The sequence below is a fragment of the Sebastes umbrosus genome, chromosome 4 (genome assembly GCF_015220745.1).
Source record: "Sebastes umbrosus isolate fSebUmb1 chromosome 4, fSebUmb1.pri, whole genome shotgun sequence".
Lineage (NCBI taxonomy): Eukaryota > Metazoa > Chordata > Actinopteri > Perciformes > Sebastidae > Sebastes > Sebastes umbrosus.
In genome coordinates, this window is record NC_051272.1 from 19461787 (window position 1) to 19485575 (window position 23789).

Sequence of the window (23789 nt, forward strand, 5' to 3'; positions counted from 1 at the left end):
TTAATCTTGCATCTCTTATTAATACTGCAATGGTGACAGAACTGAATATGTATTTTGTAACAATAAATGCATATCAAAGTCAAGTTTTCCAACAAATCCATAAAAGGACAATGAATAATGCACTGCTTGTAAATGAATCCATTGCTAGATGTGTCAAAAGGAATTATTACCCTCTCAGTGTTGTCAACTTACCGTTTTGACTTTCAATGTCAGTGGTGAAATTGTCACTCCATCAAGAAAAACTGTATTCAGGTAGCCCTCCCCGTAAGGAACATCCTCGTCTTCATAACTGTCGACGCCAACGCTGAAAGCCTCTTTCATCTTCTCTGGTATCAGAAAGTTCAACATCACCACCAGAACCCCGATGACGGTGCACAGCACGCCTGGAAATCATTTCAGTTAGTAAAAACCACCACCCTTCAGCAGGCTCTGTGTGTTTACAGCACAAAACACACGTAACGAATGTGCAGCTTCTTATCTTTACCTGTAGCCAGAGCCAGCCAGAATGAATGGCTGTACTCGGTCTCAAAGGAGTCGGCCCCTATGGAGAAAACACACTGTGGCACATTCATGATGGTGGAGAAGGAGGCCATGGAGAAGAAGATGAAGGCAGCGGTGGCCAACATCATGTATCCGGCGTACAGAATGACCGGCATTGAGAAGAGGATGTTGGCGAGCATCCAGCAGCAAAACGCCGTCCTGTGAAAGTGGGCAGCCATTTTAATTGTCTGTTACATATACCAACCATGTGCTTAAACTGATATATTAAAGAGGACCCATTATGCTTTTGTGCTTTTTCACTTTCCTTTAGTGTGTTACAAAGTTTTCTTTTGCATTTAAAAGGTCTGCAAAGTTACAAAGACCAAAGTCCACATCAAAGGGAGTTACTCTCCCCCACAGAAACACTGCTCCTGAACTGCCTGAAACACCTCGCTTGAAGTCCTGCCATTTCTTCCGTAACGTGGTGATGTCACCAAGTAACAGATTTGCATAATACCTACTTGAGCATAATAGGTCCTCATTAAGACAACTTTAAACTGTATGCAGTTGTTTATAGTTACCAGAGGGTTGCAGAGGCGTATCGTCCAGAGTATCTGTACTGAAAGATGAGTCCACATGGGCTGCCCAGGGTGAATTTCTCAGCAATGTACAGGATGGGGTTGGGTAAGCCTTTCTCCAGAGCTTCCTCATACTCATCTTCCATAGTGTCATGCCAGCTGAACATCTCATTGTAGTCAATGGTCTCATTGAACTGCACAACAGGATTCCCTGAGAGCGAAAACATGGGCACATGTATGACAAATGCACCTAAAATACACAAAATCGTGTTGTAGTTTTAACTTTTTATGACAGAATATTTTATCAGACTATTGAAAGAACACCTTAATCAAAGATCTAAGTTGTTCAAAGCACTGAAGCTGCCATAGTAGAAGTGTGTGTGTCTGCACGTAACAGCTGCAGCAGTGACTCACCTCTTAGTGTCACATTAATGCCGTACAGCCCAACATGCAAGCCGATGTCAGCGTTAATCACTGCGTTGCTGAAAGACTTGTAGGTGGCATTTGTGGTCATTCTGGCCTCGGCCCAGTCGTTGGTAAAGTTGAGCGCTGCAAAGAAAGGATGCAAAGGTTGAGTGATGTCGGCAGAAGAAGGAAAATCTGTGATTTATTCAACGTTAATGATAAGAACACAAATCTTACCCACTATCACCACGCCTATGAACAAGCTGATAATTATCCGAAACGTCCAGAACAGCCTCTGATAGGAAGGGAAAGAGCAAAATCAAAATTATTTCAGGTTGCATTGAATATTGAATAAAAATGTGACTGAAGGAGAAAACAATTCTGAGGTTTCTGCAATGTGTAATAGTTAATCTGATGATTTGCACTCACCGACTTCCCTCGTATCCCAGGCAGAATGAGAAGAAGACTGACTGCTAGCACAAGGAAGACCAAAATAATGGTGAGCAAGCGGCCACTGAAGATGAAGGAGGTCCTTTGTAGAGAGTAGAATGGGTAAATGTCATCGTAGAAAGTCATCTTAGCTCCTTCGTTGAGACTAGACAGTGCAACAGAGAAGACAGTGTTAGTGGCAGGGTTCTCAGTTTCCTCCAGATGCAGAGATAGCAGCTCTTGTTCTTTACAGTAGATACGGGATGGGGCATTATTCCTGCCGTGTAACATGGCACATGATTAAACACAACCATGTCTGGCTCATGTAAAATCATCTAACGCTCCCTGGCAATGTATATCATGACTGCAAAGTAATCTGTATAATGCACAAAAGCATGCAATTCAATTACACCCATGTCACCACTTAAGTCAGTGTCATGTAAATAGGTGCATTTGATTCTAATGCATTCATTTGAAACCTAAATGAAGAGAAAACTTTCAAATAAAACCAATCGATAAAACAGAGAAAATCCAAAAGATCCTTCTTACCCGAATGCTGACAGAGGAGGACCGAAGAAGATGAAGAAGAGAGTGTAATGTTGAGGGAACGTACACTTCTTTTATAGCCCTGGTCCCCTTTGTGTCACTGAGGAGGAGGATGCATTGACTGGAATGCTGTTGGAAAAGAGGTGTGATCCAGAGGTAATGACCATTCCCATTTGGGCAACACAGGTCACATGCAATTTTGTGATAAGCTGTGCAACACATTTAGTATTGCACCATCCTTTTCCTGCACCTGCACTACTTCTGCACTACATTTCAGCCTCTGCAGTGGGTAAGACTCAACTACTTCATCTTTTCCTATCACACACAAAGTAATACAGGAAGTAGGACATTGTCTTTGAGTGTCTGCAGCTTACAGACATGGATAAAAGGAACAGTTTGTAAAGTTTTGGTGGGTTTTAGCTGTAGAATTAAGACTTCCAGACTTGTTTTTTTCTAATATATGCTAAACCAGCAAAGTATATTACATAGAAATATGAGATTAAATGTCAGTTACCTTCAGCTTGTCTTCTCTTTTCAGAAGTCCTTCACTCCTCTTGGCTGCAGACTGAGCTTGAGGAGCATCTCTCGCATCAATGGATTTGCGTAAATGGGTTTGGAGTATGTGCGCAGTGGTTGGCTTGGTGCTCATAGTCAGTGAAGGTAAGTACACAAAACAGTTTGTACTTCATATTCTGCAGGTAACTTAAAGAAAAAATGTCTGTTTAAACTCGACATGTCTTGGAACAGATTCACGCTGTGAAATCACCTGGGAGGTTCCTCGCTTTGACGGCTGGTACAACAGTTTGGGATATCCCAGACGCGGAGCTGTAGGTGAGTTGTAGAGGTGATAGCGTGCAGCAGCAGCAGCAGGTAAGTTAACTCACAGCCTGCCAACACTCACTGTGTTTGTGCCCGCGCAGGGTCTCACCTGGTGCGCCTCGTGCCCGCGCATTACTGGGACGGAGTCTACCAGCCGGTTCAGGAGCCGCTGCTGCCGAACCCCCGCAGCCTGAGCAGCCTGCTGGCCGGGGGACCCTCCGGTCTGCCCTCAGCACGCAACCAGACCGTGCTCTCTGTGTTTTTTGGTAAATATATCGTTTAGTGCGTTTTGTTGCGTTGAAATGCAATATCAAAATGTATTAAATCAGAGGGCAGAATTGATTTACTTCTGTGTTACACCCATATCTGACCGAAATTCAGGTGCAAGAATTCAAGCTATTACTTTCAGTGTTGGGGCTGCACTGTGGTGAAGTAGGTAGCACTGGCGCCTCACAGCAAGAAGGTCGTTGGTTCGAATCCGGCTTGGGGCACCTTTGTGTGGAGTTTGCATGTTCTCTCTCCGGGTATTCCGGCTTCCTCCCAAAGACAACATGCAGGTTGGGTTAAGTGTTGACTTTAAATTGCCCGTAGGTATGAATGGTTGGAGTTTGCATGTTCTCCCCGTGTTAGAGTTGGTTCTTTCCGGGTACTCCGGCTTCCTCCCACAGTCCAAAGACATGCAGATTTGGTTAATTGTTGACTCTAAATTGCCCATAGGTGTGAATGTGAGTGTTTTACACCCATATTTTACCTACTTAACCCTCCTGTTGTCTTCGGGTCAATTTGACCCGAAGACAACAGGAGGGATAAATCCACAGAAATTCAACATTAGGTCATGAAAAATTAACAAAAGTATGCTCATATTATTAATAATAGCCAGACAAGAAAACATTATTGTCAAATAATAACCTTGTTCATTATCATCAGTTGGCCTGTTTAACCCTCCTGTTGTCTTCGGGTCAATTTGACCCGAAGACAACAGGAGGGCTATCCCTAACCCTAACCCTAACCCTGTCCAGGGTGTACCCCGCCTTCGCCCAATGTCAGCTGGGATCGGCTCCAGCCCCTAGGCGGTTGCAGATGATGGATGATGACTTTCACTGTTGCTTAAACATTCGTTACACGACATTTGTAGCATTAATATAGCAGCAAATAACTTTTTGTGAATGTAAAGATATAGCTGGTGGAGTTATGGCTAACTTACCCGAGAGCAGAGAATAAAGTCGCTATTATTTGTTAGCACCGTTAGTGCTAGCCAACGGCTCAGTCGTCCATGTTGAGAGCCGCGAGGAGGCAATATATACATGCTCTGAATTTTGAATTTAGAACCGTTAAAGCTGAGTTGACTCTCGCGAGACTCGAGACCCGACGACCTATCCTATTCAAGATCAATGCCTAACCTTAACCATCTCGCGAGAGTTTCCCCAACTTGCGGGTTCCCTTCTAGACACTATCGTTATGGTCAAATTAAGGGACCAACTCCTAGACATAAGATTTTAGATATACATATTACAAATTAAAGCTGATATTAAACCAATAGTAAGCTAAGATGCTCATCTGAACATTATTGTGTTTGTGATTCCAAACAAACAAACAAACATTTAGGATCCAGGTAAATGTTCTTTGTAGTAATGGCTTTATATTATTTTTACTTCTCAGGTTATCATGTCTCTTTTGAAATTTTCGACTCAAGAACTCCTGGGTGTCCACCTGAGTTCATGAACATCCCAGTCCCAAAAGGTGACCCTGTCTTTGACCCCACTGCCACCGGAGAAGTCCTGCTGCCCTTCCAGAGAGGACCGTGGGACAAAGAGTCCGGCCAGAGTCCCAGTAACCCTCGCACGCAGGTATCAGTATGAAATTACATGTTTGTTAGTGTTATCGCCAAAATGCACCGTCCAGAAACAATCAGTAAATGTTGCACAGCAAGTTAAGAAGGGTAGCAGTTCTGGAGTGCACTCTACATTATGTTACCCTACTTTTCCCCTTTTCCTCAAGTGCAATAATTAAAAAAACTAACAAATACAACACATGCAGGTCAACTTGGTGACAGCATGGATAGATGGCAGCTCCATCTACGGTCCGTCCACGTCCTGGTCTGACTCCCTGAGAAGCTTTTCTGGAGGGCTCTTGACTTCAGGCCCTGAGTGGAACATGCCAAATCAGGCAACAGCACGCAGTCTCATGTGGAGCGCCGCTGACCCCTCTACAGGAGATCATGGACCCCAGGGCCTTTGGGGTGAGACATTTCATTCAGATCTAACCTGGAACACTGTTTACAAATAATTCATTTGAGTACCAGACAGTGGGGTTTATATCATAAGGGCCATTTTATAAATACTGGATGTTGCAGAAAAGTGCAGTATACTGACTGTGGGCTATTGATTCACTCAAAATCACAGTCCAAAATAATTTCCTCCATACCTGGAGTGCAGTAGACCCAACCAAATAGATAAGTGTGATTTATTAAAGACATGTTGGCTGGAGCTCAGTGACATTTAATTTATGGCTGTTAAAGCCCACAAACTCAACAACAACATCTCTTTCCAAGTTCACAATAATCCACAGCTACGCCTGTGAAAATTCTCTTCTTATTAAAACAGTAATTTATTTTCAATGAAAGGGGGTCATTATTACACTTACAAACTAGTTGAAATTCCACATAATAGATCTCCAAATCACTCTAAAACTACCTGGATGCATAGATTTCACTCGAGATTAGATTAAATATGTTTTAGTGTGTGTTTGGCTGAACTGTACCTTTTAACAATCTGATATCTGAACTGTTTTTTTTACACTGTATGTATGTGGTAATACCCACCCAATCTATACTGCAAGCAGCTGAAAACAAGCGACAAATATTATTTCGCCCAGGTCTGCTTTGATCAGGGTTGCAGCCCGTGAGGCTTAGTCAAAAGAGGCCCTGCCTGACGTGTGTTATGACTCTTTAATTATTGTGTTAATGGCTTGTCACGCTCACCACAGTAAATCCTTCTCTCTATAGCATAGAGGATGCCATGCAGGTGTCATGAAACCAGTGTTTTGTTGCTAGTGTTGTTAAAGGTGTGTAGTTATTATGTGGGGCGGAGGCGGAGGATCTTCTGCTGTTGTCACCGCTCTGTTGCCACGTCTTTAAAAACAAACAGCCAAATTATCATTCCATTAGTGGTCAGAGATCCTCATCAACCAATGCAACGGGAGTGTGACACTATACCGAAAGGTTTTCTACAGCATTCTGTGTAAAAACGCGTTACATAAACAGCACATTCTCTGTTTATTGAGTTGTTAATTCACATGATGGAGGAGCAGAATTCACTATAATTTGTGCCATCTTCTGTGTCCAGAGTTGGGAAATGCCTGGGCCAATGAGAACATGTTCACGGCAGCAGAGGGGATTATCTGGTTTCGCTACCACAATTATGTAGCCTCCAAACTGCATGAGGAACACCCAGCATGGTCAGACGAAAAGCTGTTTCAAAACGCCAGGAAGACCGTTGTGGCCACATTCCAGGTAGAAGGAAAAGTCTCTACGTAATCCTCTCGCTGCTCAGGTGCTGAGTTAATTTGCACTCTGGAGAGAGCGAGGTTGCATCAACAACAGGTGGTCGTGATTTTATGGGTGAAATTGATGGTTTTAGTTTAAGGGTGAATGCATCATCTTTCTCTTGTTTGATTAGTTGAGTCTGTCCTCTGCAAAAACAGTCCTGAATAGCATTACGCACATGTTAATTACTTTTTATTCTTCCATTGAAAACAATAGTTAACAAAGTACAATCAAGCTATATTTTTGGTCTTATCAAATCCAAAATAGCAAGAGAAACCATACCAAAAAAAAGAAGAAAAAACATATATTATCATCAAACCCCATACAATCATGTTGAGTTTTAGTGTGGATTCAAAAAAGCTGCAGTAACTTTTATCCCTCCTTTTTTTTCACACAGAAAATTGCTCTGTATGAATGGCTGCCTGGATATCTTGGAAACAAAACGCTTCCTCGTTACCCAGGTGAGACTCAGTCAGAGTGCGTGTGCGTACAAGTGGAGGGGAACAGGTAATGCACTGGTGACCACAAGCCGTGGTGAGGTGAGCTATCGTTGGTGGTGTTTGACAAGTATGTGCTCCGTCAGCAAAGCATCACCCCGAGTCTCCTTTTCCTGCTGAATAAGCACCTGCAGCTGAAGAAAGTTAAATACTCTTCATTTTCGTATTTATGGGGCTTTTGTTGCTTCGCGTTGACTATTTGGAGGATGATAAAGGGTGTTTGCATGCATGAGGATTGTTTATAATTCAGTTATTTTGTTCTTCTTCTATTGTTTTGTTTAATGTTCTGATTTATCTGTACGCAGGTTACCAGAAGTTTGTTGATCCAGGGATCTCTCCTGAGTTTCAGGCTGCTGCCATACGATTTGGCATCACTATGGCCCCACCTGGTGTTTACATGAGGTATTATTAAATTTTTCTCCAGGCACCATGTGAAAAATCAAAGCTCACTGTGTTTAGTGGGCTTTAGTTGAGTGTAATATTGTCAATGGGCTGCTGTGAACATTGTCAGACACCATCTAAAATACAACATGCTATCTACATACTAACTATTAGAAATGAAACCCTGCTTTTCCCTACAGAAACAGAACCTGCCATTTTCAGAAGATTGCCAACAGTGATGGCAGCTTTTCACCAGCAATGCGTCTTTGTAACAGCTTTTGGAAACGCCAGGTATATCATGATTATACTTCTGTATTTTCACAAGTGTAAGGAATAATTTTACAGTAAATTGACTTGTTTGCTAATTTAAACACAACAGACCTTCTCTCCACCACTGCCAGGGCTTACTGTAAGCCAGTTTTCCACCAAGAAGTTCCTGGTAATTTTAGTCCTGGCACTACTTTTCAAGGAACTAAAAGGTTCCTTCAGCCCATTGTTGTCTGCGTTTCCATAGCGGTCTAAAGACCTACAAAGATTAGGCAAATTAAGTATGAGAAAGGGTGTGGTAGCAGGGATAAACACTCTACAGCCTGCAGTTCAGTGTAACCGCCTGTTTCATCTAAAAAAATCGTAGGTTTGTCTCACTCAACTAGTATTTACTGATGCACGTTCGATGTAATGAATGAAATGCAGAGGAGGAAAATGAAACTAAGAGCATCTGTCTCCACAGCAAATCATCTGTTGAGTGTTTGATGTTTATTTATTTGTGCTTTAGAAGGTAACTGCCGTGAAACGATCACAAAATAACTTATTTTTCTCTCATTCACAGCACCACTGTGTTGTCTGTCTCTTCTACCACTCACCCGCTCAGCTCGCCTCTCAGAGCTTAACTTTACTGTTAATATTATCAAACAAAGAGAAATGCTCTCCCCCTCGTCCTAAAATGGTCCTAAATCGAAACTAGAGTACTTCCTTTTTTATGAATGAAGCCATACAGAAGTTGAAGTAGCGGCGCTGTGTGGGTTTGACCAATCAGTGACGGTCATCCCAGAACTTAATTTAGACCCTGGTCCGTGCAGTTAAAACGCAATGAGTTCCTCTAAAGGCTCCTTGTTCCTTTTTAATTTCCTTTCTTGGAAGTAGCAGTATAATTATTCTTTTTTTCGTGACAACACCGGTGAAGTTACATTTAACACAATTATTTATTTATGGAGACAGTGGAAAAGTACAGAGGGAGAACAGCAGAGAAGCTCTGGCAGGATTTGACTCATGATCTTTGTGGCTTCAGAATCAGGAAAGTAAAACAACGTGCAATGGGGCTTTTTGTAGAAATGTTTTGCCAGTGTTTTAATTACAAATCACTTAACATGTATTCCTGTAGTCTCTCGTTGATAAATTGTCAGTTTTGTGTTTCATTTTATATGAATGTTAGAGAGAGGAGGTATATTATGTATTATGTGATATATTATATATAAATGCTTTCATTATTTTATTATTTATTTATATTATTTTCATTATATATTATTTGCTTCCAGAGAGACGATGTGAAGACAAGCCAGGACTTAGACAACCTTCTCATGGGCATGGCTTCCCAGATTGCAGAGAGAGAAGACAATATTGTTGTGGAGGACCTGAGAGGTATTTAATCATTCTTATTCAATGCATGTATCATTTGCTGCAGACAATACAAGTACCACCAAAATTGGGAAATCATAAATATAAAATAGAAATTTACAATTCGTCTGCATATCAATTAACATGTTTTCTGACAGACTTCATGTACGGACCCATGAGGTTCAGCCGTTCAGATCTGGTGGCCATGACCATCCAAAGAGGAAGAGACTTTGGCCTGCGTAGTTACAATGAGGTCAGAAAAGCTCTGGATATGCAGCCTGTTGAGACATTTGAAGACATAAATCCTGAAATCACCAGCACCAACCCACAGGTAAAAGTCTTTAAACAAACAACGGTCAAACTGCATAAAAAAGTTTAACAGTAATCCTGTGATTTAAAGTGTGTTCTTGTGTCCAACAGTTGCTCCATGATATTGCAGAACTGTACGGCAGAGACATCTCAAAACTGGAGCTCTTCCCTGGAGGACTGTTGGAGTCTCTCGACGGTCCGGGTCTAGTTTTCTCCGCCATAATCTTGGACCAGTTTGAACGCATCAGAAACGGAGACCGTTTCTGGTTCGAGAACAAACAGAATGGGTAAGCTCCTCTCCGAAGAACTTTCAAATTAGAAATAGCTACCATGGTATCTGATCCTACAGTATTATGTGGCTGTTTGGGGTGTTTTCCAGTTTGTTCACAGAAAAGGAGTTCCAGATGATCAGCAATGTGACCTTTCATGACGTCCTTATCGCAGTCACAAGTGCAGAAGCCACTGATATACAAAATGATGTGTTCTTCTGGAAGGATGGTAAAATGTTTATCTTATATTTGATTTATAAAAAAGCCATGATTTCATTCGAGTGAGTGATATAATATTTAAAGTCTCTCTGTTGCCTCAGGTGACCCTTGTCCTCAGCCCACACAGCTGAATGCATCAATGCTCCATCCCTGCACTAATGCTACCAAACTTAATTACTTTGATGGGAGCAAAGCTGGCTTTGGGATATTTATCATTGTTGTGTTCCTCTTTCCTGTCGGTCAGTATCACACCCACAAATCCATCTCTTTTTGCACAGCAATAATACTGATTCCACTCATCAGCAGTTTTTGTTGTGAAACTGATAATCAGTTTTGATTGTTTTACTTTCACAGTTAGTTTCCTGGTGGCCTGTATGGTGGCGCTTCTCCGAAAGTATAGGTACAGGAAGTTCCAGAGAAGAAGAAAAGCTGGTGACAGAACAGAGGAGCCAGCTGTGGGAATCATTGGTACGTAATCCGCGGGATTAAAAAAATCCTTCTAATACGTGTCCAGTGTTAGTAAAAACACAATATCTATGAGTCAGGTTTTACAATTGACTCAATGTCAGTTACTTATAAACACCAGCTGACTATCAGCAGCTATGATTTACTGCTGCGCCGGCCTGCAGCAGCCATTATGTCTGTCACATAAATATCACAATATTACAGTTTTACACAATTGTAAAACTGAGCTGATGATATGGTTTTAAGTGTTAATGACCTTTCATGATTTATATTCTGTCAGCTATAAAACCCCATTTATAAACCCAACTAATAATCAGTTATTCACAAGTGACAGTGAAACAGAACTGGTAGTTCCTGTTATTTTACAGTCCTCATTCTCATTGTCTCATTCTGCTTTTGCTCTCCAGCCCACGAGTGGCAGGGCCATAAAAAACCTCTCCATCCCGTCAGCTTGGAGGTGGATGAGAAGAGGAGGCTGCAGGTCTTTGACAGATCTGGGTCTGCTCAACGCTGCCTCAATCTGGGCAATCAGAACTACCTAGACGTCCTTCTCTCCAATGACCGACACCACAAAGCTCTGCTGCTCAAAGTATCAAAAGAGTACGACCTGGTGAGCAGCTGGAAATGGGGGTGGAGGGGATTTACACCTTTAGGTTCAGAAAAAGCTGCAGTCTGATTCAAATTGTAGGATAAAGTGGTTTTAAAAAATGTTGCTGCTGCTGCATCTTGTGTAAGCATAAACAATCAAATTCTGTGTTCACATTTAACATTTCTTGCTGTTTAAGCACATCCAGCTTTCTCACTTTCCCACTGAAGTTGCTTCTAATCTTATTTTTCACCTCATCCAATCGTTGATGCAAGCATGATTCTGCAGATGTACCCGATCTAAATCACTTTTAGCTCACCCCAGTCCTGTTTTCCTTCTCCTTGTCTGCACATCCAGGTACTGTTTTTTGATGACGAGAGCAAACGTGCAGCATTTGTCAAGCATCTGCGCCCGGGGGTGACAGAGGTCGAGCAGGAGATTAGAGTGAAGGAGATGAGAGAGAGGGAGCTGCTGAAGGAGGCTACAACCAAAGAGCAGAGGGCTCAGATTGTGGAAACTTTCATTCGCCACGCTTTCTCTAAGGTACCGTCAGCCTCTGGATGTTTACCTCATCCTCCGCTCTGTTACAGCGCCGGCAGCTTTAAGCTCGGCCACAACATGTCGTCAACTCGTGTTTGAGGTCAAATTAGGTCCGACCTCCAGCCAAAGGAACTAATTGTTGGTCTGGATGGTGACCTCATCTGTGATGGACGGACAGTAACCTCAGTTAACGTCGGTGATATTACTAATGACACTTTGGTGGCATATAATGATCTGTCCCTCGCTGTCCCTCTGGTGCACAGGTGTTGGAGATAGAGAAGCGTGACGCCGGGGACATGAGTGGCATTTCCCACAAGAAAGCCAGAGAGGTTCTGCAGTGCGAGCTGGCGGCGTCTGAGTTTGCTGATGCACTGGGCCTCAAGTCCGACTCCTTATTTGTAGAGTCCATGTTCACGCTAGCTGATAAAGATGGAAACGGTTACCTCTCCTTCCAAGAGTTTCTTGATGTGATGGTCATCTTTATGAAAGGTGATATGCACGACACCAAAATGCTCTAACTGTTTTGTGTATCTAGCTGTCATCTACACACTGCATAACATGTAAATCTAAAAATGCGCAGTTGGAGGATTTTGATTCCAAAGTGATCCACATATATTTACAATGACTATTTTTGCCGCTAAAAGCTGAGAATTTGTGCAAACAATCTTTGTTATACTAAAAAATCATAACAATTCAGTGTTTCCAGAATATATGATAGAGTGGAAAAGCCTCTGAAACAGCATTTAGACCGTCATGTGAAACTTTCTACCCAAATTAATAGGGGTACACTTTTATTTTCATTGATTAATCGTTTAGTTGTTTGGTCTATAAAATGTCAGAAAATGATGAAAATGTCTATCAACATTTCCCAAAGCCCAAGATGACGTCCTCTAATGTCTTGTTTTGTCCCCAACTCAAAGTTTACTGTCATAGAGGAGTAAAGAAACCAGAAAATATTCACATTTAAGAAGCTGGAACCAGAGAATTTCCACATTTTTTTTCTTAAAAAAATACCCAAACTGATTAACCAATCAAAATAGTTGGCGATTAATTTAATAGTTGACAACTAATCGATTAATTGTTGCAGCTCTAGAAATGATTAATAACATAATATCATTGATGATGTTTGTATTTATCCAGGGTCTCCTGAGGAAAAATCCAAACTGATGTTCTCCATGAACGACATTGGTGGAACTGGTTTCTTATCAAAAGAGGAATTTTCCAGGATGCTCAGGTTTGATATATTTTTTGTTCATGACTGCACCAAGTCGTTTTTTTTCTGTCTGCTGGTTCATCTTCGCTCTTTTGATGTGCTGCAGGTCTTTCATTGAAATCTCCAATGGTGCACTGTCAAAGAGTCAGGCAGAGGACGGCATCAAGGCCATGATGCAGTCCGCAGGCTTTGATGACAAGGAGAGAATCACATGGGAGGACTTCCATTTCCTCCTGCGGGACCACGAGAAGGAGCTGCAGTTTGCCCAACTCAATGTCAAAGGTGGGAGAAAGTTTTGTCTAAGAAGATCTGTTTTTTTTAATCCTCATTTCTCTGACCTTGTCTGAGAATATTAATGTGTGTGCAGGGATGGAGAAACAGGGGAAGAAGCGGCTGAGTCGAGACCAGAGAGTGTCCTTCATCTGTCCAGGAAACAGGTCAGAGAACAGGACACACAATCACTCATCCAGATTACAAATGTAACAACTGTTGCTTGTTACTATGGATAGAAAACAATGATCCACTGTAGCTTTGTCACTTACTCATTTCATTTATATTTCTCCCCAGTGACCATTGTGTCCCAGCTTACTATCTTGTTCATTTTTTGTTTGCAGCAGCAACAAGACAGATGGGCCGGAGATACGCAGACGGAAAAGGTGTGTCCCTTGTTTTATTTTTCTGTTCCTGAAAATTTCTTGAAGGAATAAATATAAGATGAACCAAACCGAACGGTAAACACACTAGTATTTACTGAAAACTATCCCCCAGCTTAAAATACCTCTTTAAGTTCCTTTTGCATGGGCTTTTTTCTAGTATTTATGTTTTGAGGAAACTGTGGTTGTGTGGGGAACCATAGCAGCTTGTGGTTTACCAACATTTTTCGGAATTTCTGAGGTTGCACATATGATGCAAGTGTTCCTCGAACTACAGTAACAATTTAAGCTCACTATCACACCCTACTTCATCTGTAATTTGGGCGACCTGGATATGGTCAAAAGCTCCACAGCTAAATGAGAACAAAGCCCCCCTTTACACCTGGCCTTAAAATGTGTCAAGTATCCAGATTGTATCTAGATATGATTTAACCTGATTACATTTACACCGGGTACTAATATATGTCTGCAGCATCCACATTGAGATCAAATTGAGAGGAAGCTGCACTACGCACGAACTTGCAGCTGGGCACTGCCGGAGAGGCGCTGTTGATTACTACTGAAGCTCCGGAACCCAAAAAATGGTAGTCGGGACTGCCGTATTTCCGCCTATGTAGTTGTTATACAGTATGTGGGTTGAAAAAGCAATTGCATTTACACTTGTGTTCAATGTGTTCACAATGCGTCCCCGACCACCTCCGGAGGTGGTTAGGCTGATCGGATCACAATGTGTTTTGGGTGCTTCTACATGTGGTCGAGCACTATCCGATCGCAATCCGATCACCAAAAACGCATTTTAATTCCAGGTGTAAAGGGCGTCACAGAGCAACCACTGAATAACAGTCTAATGAATTTGAATATTTTCAGGTTAGCTGTCAAAACTCCAAATGTCTATGTGAAGCCCAAGCGTGAGCAGTACATAAGGAACCCAGTCCAGCAGAAGATCCAGCACTTCAAACGCTTTATTGAGAATTATCGCCGTCACATCGTCTGCTTCATGGTCGTGTATGGCATTGCAGCTGGCGTGGCACTTGAGAGATGTTATTGTGAGTTCTTCTCCTTGTTCAGCCTCCTCACTATGTTAATGTATTATAGTCTTTCTGGTCAGCATGAGAACTTTTCTGCACTGATTAAATACGTTGTTTTCAGACTACGGTTTGCAGTCCGAATCTACAGGCATCCCCGAGACTTCAGTGGTGGGCATCGTCGTCTCCCGTGGCTCCGCCGCCGCCATCTCCTTCCTGTTTCCCTACATGCTCCTCACTGTGTGTCGCAACCTCATCACGCTGTGCCGAGAGACATTCCTCAACCGATACATCCCCTTCGACGCCGCCATCGATTTCCATCGCTTCATGGCCATGACTGCCATCCTCCTTTCAGGTTGGAGTAGATGAAAGCAGGGAGTGATGGAATGATGGAGAGTTAAGTTCTGATGTCGTCACCTGTTTACATTTTACTTGTTTGAGCTCACTCCTGTTTCTGTTCTGACTGTAGTTGTTCATAGTTTGGGCCATGTGGTCAACATCTACATCTTCTCCATCAGCGACCTCAACATCCTGTCTTGTCTGTTCCCCAAAGTCTTACCCAACAACGGGTAACGTTTGAAATATCTGCCTGATTTTAGAGGACATTTGTACACTTTGTGGAGAGTAGATTTACAGAGTGTTTTCATTTTAGGTCTGAACTTCCTCTGAAGTGGTATTGGTGGTTCTTCGAAACGGTTCCAGGTATCATAAGAAACTGACTTTAGACCTTCAGTGGTTCATGGACTGCTTGTTATATTATGAATAACTCTGTTTTTTGCTCCTTTTCCTAGGAATGACTGGTGTCTTGCTCCTTTTTACTTTTGCATTTATGTACGTTTTTGCCTCGCACTATTTCCGTCGCATCAGTTTTCGTGGATTCTGGATCACACATTACCTCTACGTTGTCGTGTACATTCTAGTAAGTACTTTTCTGACTTTAAAATACCCCAAATGCACTCTGCAGTCAGGTGGCTTTCAAGATGAGGGGCAGTTTTTAACAAATTGTGTGCTGCTGGCTTTGTCAACAGACAGTTGTTCATGGCAGTTTCGCCCTGCTCCAAGAGCCCCGTTTCTACATCTACTTGATTCCACCTGCGCTGCTCTTCCTGCTGGATAAACTGATCAGCTTGAGCAGGAAGAAGCAGGAGATCCCGGTGGTCAGAGCTGAGCTGCTGCCTTCAGGTGACACTTCTGTAAAATCTTTAAAATGTCTCGTTATTCTCTGCCTCTCCTTGATTTTAGTCTTCTAAACTAAATAGCGCTTCACGTAATGTTTGTGTGCACGGTGCATTCAAGTTCACACTTCCCTCGGCTGTCCTACCTGCAGGTGTGACACTTCTGGAGTTCAAGCGACCACAGGGCTTCGTGTACCGTTCAGGCCAGTGGGTTCGTATCGCATGCCTAATGTTGGGCACAGATGAGTACCACCCATTCACACTGACGTCAGCCCCGCACGAAGAGACCCTGAGCCTGCACATCCGAGCCGTGGGGCCCTGGACCAGCCAGCTCCGACACCTCTACACCGAAGAGAGCCTGCTGGAGCTCGGAGCCTATCCAAAGGCAGGTTAAAGCGTTATTTTGTGTGTGTAAATAGTTTCTTTGTCTTTTCATGACACCGATATTCATATTTTATTTCATCCTAAGCTGTACTTGGACGGCCCGTTTGGTGAAGGCCATCAGGAGTGGATTGACTTTGAGGTGTCTGTTCTGGTGGGAGGAGGAATTGGAGTCACCCCGTTCACCTCCATCCTAAAAGACCTGGTGTTCAAGTCCTCCATCAACTCCAAGATTCAGTGCAAAAAGGTGCTACTTAAAAACCTACAGCACATTCTGTCTTGAATCCTTCCCTGAAACATTATTAATTGTACAAGAAGCTCACTCTTTCTCTATTTCCCATCTCTAACATTCACTGGTTATTTGAAGGTGTACTTCATCTGGGTGACACGAACACAGCGTCAGTTTGAGTGGGTGTCAGACATCATCAGGGAGGTGGAGGAGATGGACACCCAGGAGCTGGTCTCAGTCCACACTTACATCACTCAGGTGGCCGAAAAGTTCGACCTCCGCACCACCATGCTGGTGAGATCTGCAGCTGCCATTTCCAAGAGTAGAAATAGATTTCTAAATATGTGCCTTTTATATTACAGGAATAGTTTAACATTTTGGGAAGTATGCGCCTCTGCTTTCTTGCTGGGAGTTAGATGAGAAGATTGATACCACCCTCATCATACAGAGTGTCACTGATCTTCTCATTTAATTCTCAGGAAGAAAGCTAATAGCATCTTTCCCCAAACTGTTCCTTTAATATTAAATAATAATGTAGTCCACTAATGATCCCTCCCTCTTTGTCTGTGCAATGGACAGTATGTGTGTGAGCGCCACTTTCAGAAGGTGTGGAACCGCAGTCTTTTCACCGGCCTGCGGTCCGTCACCCACTTCGGACGGCCTCCCTTGGTGTCCTTTTTCAGCTCACTGCAGGAAGTTCACCCAGAGGTCAGTCCTTCATCCATCTTCATCTACCTCCTGTTTGTATGAAACATCGCCTAAATACACCAACCTACTTTTCAATTTGTATTATTTCCTGTAGGTGGGTAAAATGGGTGTATTCAGCTGCGGACCACCTGGACTGACCAAGAACGTGGAGAAAGCTTGCCAGCAGATGAACAAGAGGGATCAGGCCCATTTTATCCATCACTATGAGAACTTCTGACGTGTCCTCAGGACGGGACGACGTGGTTACAGAAGGAAAGATGAGCCACTCTACGCTGGAGAATACGTGTTACTGCAGCAGTTAATGACACAATCACAGAGCCAATGTAGGAAGTTTGATTTTATGTCTTGAAGTGAAAGATACTTGTTGCCTACTGATTAAATGTGTCTTCTTCTTTACATCTTTATTCTCTAATCATGAATATCATTGTTACATTAATTTCAATCAGTCAGAGATGAGAAATTTTATTTCATATAGTATAAAAATACAGGATTTTATTTACAAATCATTTTAAATCATCATGCATCATGTGAGTTTTTATTTGCTGTTTGACTCAGAGATGTAACTGGAGTTAGCTGTCATGTCATGTTTTTGAATTCATAATGTGTAATTGATTTTATGTCACTGATTTCTTGTGCTTTTGTTTGAAATATCCTGAACAAATAAAATAACATTTTACAACAGATTTGTAAAACTGTCGTGTCTTAAGGACCCAGAAACATTGCGAGTGTCACATGCAGCTTTAAATGTTCTGTCCTTGTTGTAGGACGTTAGATTATGTAAGGACCTGTGGGGTTTTGTGCAGCGGAAGTTCTCTAAATTCTGCTGTTGGCTCCTTCTGGTGCTTCTTGCTTTTGGACTAAAATTACACTTGAATTAACGCAAACTCCTAAATTTGATTTGTTGGTTGAGTGATGAGCCAGACAGCTCCTCCACCGAGAAGAAGTCAAAATAAAGAAAAAATGTTGATTTCCCACAGGGGGACACATTTTTCCTTGGTGCCACATGAATATATGAAGTATTATTATTTATCAGTTAAAGCTCTTGGCCATCATTCTCTAACAAACGGCACTTTTGTATTTGATATTTTTACATTACATTGCGTGCTGCTACTGCTGACTCCCAAAACAATGAGCTGCACATGATTGTTTGCTGATCAAATACACTCGAGATAACGTATGAAAGGTGTATGCAGAGATTTGATTGACTGAGTCAATATCATGGTGGCCTGGTGAAATTTCCAGAGAAGGATAAAAGCAGCAAGCTCACTGGACCGCAGAAGTACTTTTTGTATTTGTATATTTTGTTTGAATTGCATGAGTGGCACAAGGAAGGAGAATGCACCTCAGCCTAAGGACTTGTGTTCAAGTGTGTATTATCAGGCAAAAACATCCAGTGTATTGGTGAAGTGTCTTTGAACCAAAAAAGAAGAAAAAAATACAGAAAGTTATGACTAATTATAATCATTCCAGTTACAATTACAAGAATCAGCCTGCAAACTGATGTAAACGATGCAGTTTTTTTCTTTTCTTTATTTGCTCAGGGTAGTTTCACTGTAAGCAATGGGATCTTTCTCAGGAACGCCCTGCTCCAGTCACACAGTTACACACATTTACACCTGGCAGCTGCCCAGTTCCACCACAGTCTGACATGGTGACCACTAAACAGCTGCACAGGGGCAGTTTATGGGCCTTGATCAAGAGCACCTCAGTAATGAGGGAGGGAGAAGCATTACTATTTTAATTTTGTTTTGCCAGTTTGGGGATCGAACTGGTGACCTCGTCACAACTGTTGGAAATATATCATGATAAAACTGTTGTTGTGTAACAAACTTAATTATGTTGTGAGTTTAGCGAGTTTGGTGTTAAATACTAGGCTTAGACTGTCTACAGATAATTGACTAATGTAAGACGGGGCAAGAATGATCACCTGGATTATCTCGTGATGGAATGTTGAGTGGGCCTGTACAAAGAGCAGTTGCAAGGTCAAAAGGGCATTGGGGGTAAAACCGGAAGGGGGAAGGGACAGGATGTTCGTGCAGACCCAAGGTTGTAAAAGATGGAGTCAGACATAGGATGGAAAAGTATTGGTTCTGCTAAAAGCCTGACCCCTCCCCCAGGGTGAGCCTGCTGTGTATAAAGTTAAATGTATAGCAGAGATCGGGGTTCATTCTCTGCGAACTGACAGCCGTGCGTGGTGTCGGGGACACACTGATGAATCCAGAACTTCTGTAATAACTCTGTGCAACTTTGATGAATATATCTGCGGAATAAATTGATACTGATTATACTTTAAACTTACTTTGCATTTGTTTGTGATATACTCTGAGCTTGCAGCTGCTTAGAAGATAAACCAACACGCATGAAGGTGACGATTCTATGAGGGGAATTCCTTCAATTTGGTGACCCCGACGTGATCTTCAGAAAGAGTGACGCGAGCCAGAGACTGGACGACTCAGTGAGAGAGAGAATAAGGGATCCCTGACTACAAGGCAAAAGGTAAGCAGAACCTGTTAAATCAAATCTGCATATTGGCATAGGCTCTAAATTTAATCTCTCTTGCTGAGTAAGACACATCTCTGTTTATTTAAAAACATCAAGTTGCATAGTTGAAAGGATCTGGGATCCTAAAGGATCTGGGATCCGCTAATGATCTGGGATCTTAGTTAAAAAGGATCTGGGATCCGTACTGTGGTATTTGGAACACTAATAAACTGTATTGATAGTGTACATCAGAGGAAATTTAAAACCTCAGATACCGGGCCAGCACCGCTGACGGGAGACCGTTAGTAGAAGCTTGTGTTGGTGGGATCTGTGGTGGGGGCATAACGACCCAATTACTCTGATATCACTACTGTTTGAAAACTAAAAGGAGGAAAGTTGCCCTTTTAGTAACGTCTGGGACGTTAGGAAAGCGTTTGGAACGCTGCGCTTGGAGCGCTAGAGTAGTGCGCTTGGAGCGCTAGTTTAGTAACGTCTGGGATGTTAGAGTTTAGTAAAAATAGCGCTTGGAGCGCCTGTATGAGTGTACATTAATAACTAGTATTCAGAGGAAAATTAAAACTGCCTCAGATACCGGGCCAGCACCGCTGACGGGAGACCGTTAGTAGAAGCTTGTGTTGGTGGGATCTGTGGTGGGGGCATAACGACCCATTTACTCTGAATCTAGTTACTGTCATAAACTGAATAAACCTGTGTGAAATAGTACTGGACAGAATGGACGGAGAATTTGACAAAGATTGGGAGGAGAAAGGCGGTTCTAACAAAAATGGGTTAACCTTTGGCCAACAGTGGGCGAAAGTAAGGACAAATGTGATATGCACCTTTGACCCAAGGAAAAGGGCAGAACGAACTAGGGATTTGGATGACTGGTTCAAAGGAATGATAGAAAAAGAGGAGTTTCCCAAAGAGGACTCTAAGGCAGCTGTTACCCTGGCAGTTCGAAAGACCATATTAAAGCAGCAAGACGATTTGGCTGAAAGTAGAAAACAATTGAAAAACAGCAACATGTTCACACGAGTAAAAGAAAAAAAACACGTGGAACAACAAGCCAGCTTATTGGCCCAAGCTAATTGTGTGTATCTAGCCTCAGTGACTGAATTAGGCCATCAATGGCCTTCAAAAAAAGGAAAAACAACAGCCTAAGACAGAGAGTACTCTGTACCCTAAACTAGGTGATTATCATGGCCCATTCCCCGATCCTCCCCCCATGCCACAACATCAAATGATAATGAGAGAAACACCAACTACACCTCCCCCATATGATGACAAAGACTTCCCTCCCCCACCCCCTCCCCCAGCGGCTGATGTGCCCGACCCTCCTAAACCTCTCGTGACTGTCCAAATGCCTCAGTTTCAAGTAAAGGGGGGCAGACTATGGCTAGAAGATCCTGAGGGAAAAAGGAACAGAGAAGATTTAGAAAGAAGGACCCGGCTCCTAGAAATGGGCCTGCTAGGGTTAACCAGAGTGGGAAATCAGCCTGGGGTTGTGGATCTAATGGGGGAGACAATCTCAGAACAGAACTTAACATCTCCCATATCACCACTGATGGTCGACTCCCCAAGCAAACCCTCTGACCCTAAGGGTAGGCGGGTAGATGAAGAAGAAACTGAGCAGGGGAAAAGAAGAAGAAAGGAAGAGAAGGATGAAAAGAAACGTAAACTGCAGTATTTTACTGGACACACCAGAGCAGAGAGCTAGTCCCTGTGTAAGATATGCAGCTGCACTGGCTAAAATAGTGGAGAAAGTGGGTCATATCGTCATGCACCACCCACTCCAAATTCTCACTTCCCATAGTACTGTAGCCTACGTTACATCAGCGTGTTTCACTCTCACTCCATTGCGACAAACCAAGATCTTACAGATACTATCAAAACCACATGTTTCCTTTGTACACGAAGGCTGTAACATGGCAGATAATATGGGTGAAGGGGGGGGAGAAAAACATTTATGTGCTGAAAAATCCGAACCTTTTGTGAAATTGAGACCAGGACTCGACGCTTTACCGCTAACCAATCCTGATCTTAGCCTTTTCACTGACGGCTGCTGTTTCAGGCACCCTACAGAGGGACTTAAAGCTGGATATGCTGTTGTATCCTGTACTGACGACGGTGCAAATCCTGTAACCATGTCATCTGCCCCACTTGAGGGCAAACAATCAGCTCAAGCTGCTGAGCTAACTGCCATGATATGTGCTCTTAGATTGGCCGAGGGTAAAACTGTCAATATTTTTACAGATTCAGCTTATGTATGTAACGCAATACACAGGGATATGTCAGGCTGGGTCCAGGCAGGATTCAAAACAAGCGGAAATAAATCTATGGCTCATGAAGGACTCATGAAAGATTTATTGGCTGCTGTCCACCTTCCGGAGAAGGTGGCTGTGGTAAAGGTAAAAGGACACTCACAGGGTAGTGATCCAGAGAGCATTGGGAATAACGCTGCCGATGAAGCAGCAAAGGCTGCTGCAGGGTATGTCGCTGAATGCATAATGTTATTAGCTGAAAACATAGGAAGTTTTATAGATGATGTACAAAAAGCTCAGGAGGACGCTCCCGAGCATGAAAAAAAATCCTGGGAAGACGCAGGTGCCTCTGATTGTTTCACTGGCTTATGGCAGAAGAATGGGAAAACTGTCATGCCCGAGGGATGGATCCCGTCAATGTTGAAACAGACTCATGGTTTATGCCACGCAGGAGTAGCAATAATGATGTTCGCATTAGATGCATGGTGGTTCCCTCAAAAGAGGAAAGTTGTGGTGGATTTTGTACAACAGTGTGCTGTTTGTCAGGCGTGTAACATAAGACCCACGGACAAGCCTCCAGTGGGCACATATCCGAAACCACAGGGTCCGGGGGAACAAGTGATTATGGATTTCACTGACATGGGTGTCCGGGCTGGGGGGAAAAGGTTTCTCTTGGTAATTGTGGATGCCTTTTCCAGGTGGATTGAGGCCTATCCCACTGGAAAAGAGGACGCGAAATCAGTCATAAAATGCCTGGTTAACGATTATATACCAAAACATGGTTTTCCAAAACTAATCAGATCCTCTGTAAACACCTCTACAGGTTTGACTCCCTTTGAACTAACCTGTGGCAGACCATTTCCCGGTCCTTCGCATCCTTTTTGTGTACTTCCTGCTGTTGGTTACCGCCCGTATTATCAGTCGGTTAATGCCATTGTATCAGCTTTTTCTTGTCCAGGTGCCCCCCATCCTGATCCTCCCGTGTTGAAAACCACCCCAGCGGGTCCACCGGAACACCTTTGGTTGAAGGTGTTAAAGAGGAAGTGGTCGGAGCCACGGTGGACGGGTCCACACCAAGTGACCGCACGAACAACAACAGCAGTCCAACTCAAAGGGAAAGGTGGCGTATGGTGGCACTTAACCCAGTGCAGCTCAACAAAAAATCCACCGCCAAAGGCAGATCTGATCAGCGGAGGAGTGGACGAGCCAACTACACCACCAGATGAACCGGACAAAGGATCAGCACCAGGGGTAGATGCAAGCATCTCTGCAGGGACACCAGAGAAGAACACAGAAGAAGACACGTGAACAGTAAAAGCGTGACTATAAAACTCTCTTTTCCGATTTTAAATCTCGATGTCGCCAGACGGGCAAGTCGACTGTATTTTCTTTTTCTATTTTGGTAATAACGTTGGTAATGATTCATCTTATGTTATACATTCTATATCTGTATGCTTAAAAAGAGCTGTATGAGACACAAATCTGGGAAAGAAGGTTTCAAGGTCCTGCCGGTTTTACAGTTAAAACACGGCTTACAAGTAAAGAAAAGGTGACTCAATAGAAGATTTATATGCTTTAATGGCATGTCTGGTTTTATGCGGTTGTTGTTGCATTCCTTGTATCCGCCATTTGACGGAAAAGGTTATAGTAACTGCCATAGAGAAAAGGCGTCCTGATCAACCACCTGTCTATCAAATGAATATGTGTTCACCAACAGAAGTACAGGGGTTACTCAACATAGAGTTCCATGATCATGACTCAGAGGACGAGGTGGTAGATGATAACTCTGTGTAAAAAAACTGTAACACTGTATATAGTATAATACTGATGAATGCCTCATGAGAATATATTTCTAGGACAGAAGTGAACTTGGACAAGTTCAAAAGAGGAATTGTTGGAAATATATCATGATAAAACTGTTGTTGTGTAACAAACTTAATTATGTTGTGAGTTTAGCGAGTTTGGTGTTAAATACTAGGCTT

General features: G+C 42.8%; 2 protein-coding genes across 2 annotated transcripts in view; one reads left to right on the plus strand and one right to left on the minus strand.

The window, feature by feature from the left end:
* Positions 1 to 3342, minus strand: part of duox2 (dual oxidase 2) — a 4666-nt gene extending 1324 nt beyond the window's left edge. The window contains exons 1-8 of the mRNA XM_037768115.1: positions 2953 to 3342; positions 2442 to 2567; positions 1893 to 2058; positions 1701 to 1758; positions 1473 to 1607; positions 1062 to 1269; positions 485 to 699; positions 193 to 383 (exon numbers count right to left, since the gene is read on the minus strand). Of these exons, the coding sequence (XP_037624043.1) occupies positions 193 to 383; positions 485 to 699; positions 1062 to 1269; positions 1473 to 1607; positions 1701 to 1758; positions 1893 to 2039 (954 nt within the window). The 5' untranslated portion in view covers positions 2040 to 2058; positions 2442 to 2567; positions 2953 to 3342. The remainder of the gene's footprint in view (positions 1 to 192; positions 384 to 484; positions 700 to 1061; positions 1270 to 1472; positions 1608 to 1700; positions 1759 to 1892; positions 2059 to 2441; positions 2568 to 2952) is intronic.
* On the plus strand, positions 2641 to 17728 carry duox (dual oxidase). The gene is made up of 34 exons (XM_037768113.1): positions 2641 to 2727; positions 2977 to 3098; positions 3186 to 3269; positions 3359 to 3523; positions 4917 to 5104; positions 5295 to 5496; positions 6602 to 6768; positions 7199 to 7262; positions 7604 to 7700; positions 7880 to 7970; positions 9215 to 9317; positions 9452 to 9624; positions 9714 to 9889; positions 9982 to 10100; positions 10192 to 10329; positions 10445 to 10558; positions 10963 to 11165; positions 11499 to 11684; positions 11945 to 12170; positions 12822 to 12915; positions 13001 to 13176; positions 13262 to 13331; positions 13509 to 13550; positions 14415 to 14593; positions 14697 to 14927; positions 15042 to 15141; positions 15225 to 15274; positions 15364 to 15491; positions 15601 to 15754; positions 15900 to 16132; positions 16217 to 16375; positions 16496 to 16651; positions 16937 to 17065; positions 17160 to 17728. Exons 2-34 carry the CDS (start codon positions 3032 to 3034, stop codon positions 17280 to 17282), a joined length of 4587 nt encoding a protein of 1528 aa, XP_037624041.1. The 5' UTR covers positions 2641 to 2727; positions 2977 to 3031; the 3' UTR covers positions 17283 to 17728.
* The last annotated feature ends 6061 nt before the right edge of the window (positions 17729 to 23789 follow it).

Excerpts from the sequence above, each read along its gene's own strand:
- duox (XM_037768113.1), top strand. The coding sequence starts at position 3,032 with ATGGATTTGCGTAAATGGGTTTGGAGTATGTGCGCAGTGGTTGGCTTG. Across the intron at positions 14,594-14,696 it reads GGCACTTGAGAGATGTTATT|ACTACGGTTTGCAGTCCGAA; the intron begins GTGAGTTCTTCT and ends CGTTGTTTTCAG. Across the intron at positions 16,376-16,495 it reads CCAAGATTCAGTGCAAAAAG|GTGTACTTCATCTGGGTGAC; the intron begins GTGCTACTTAAA and ends GGTTATTTGAAG.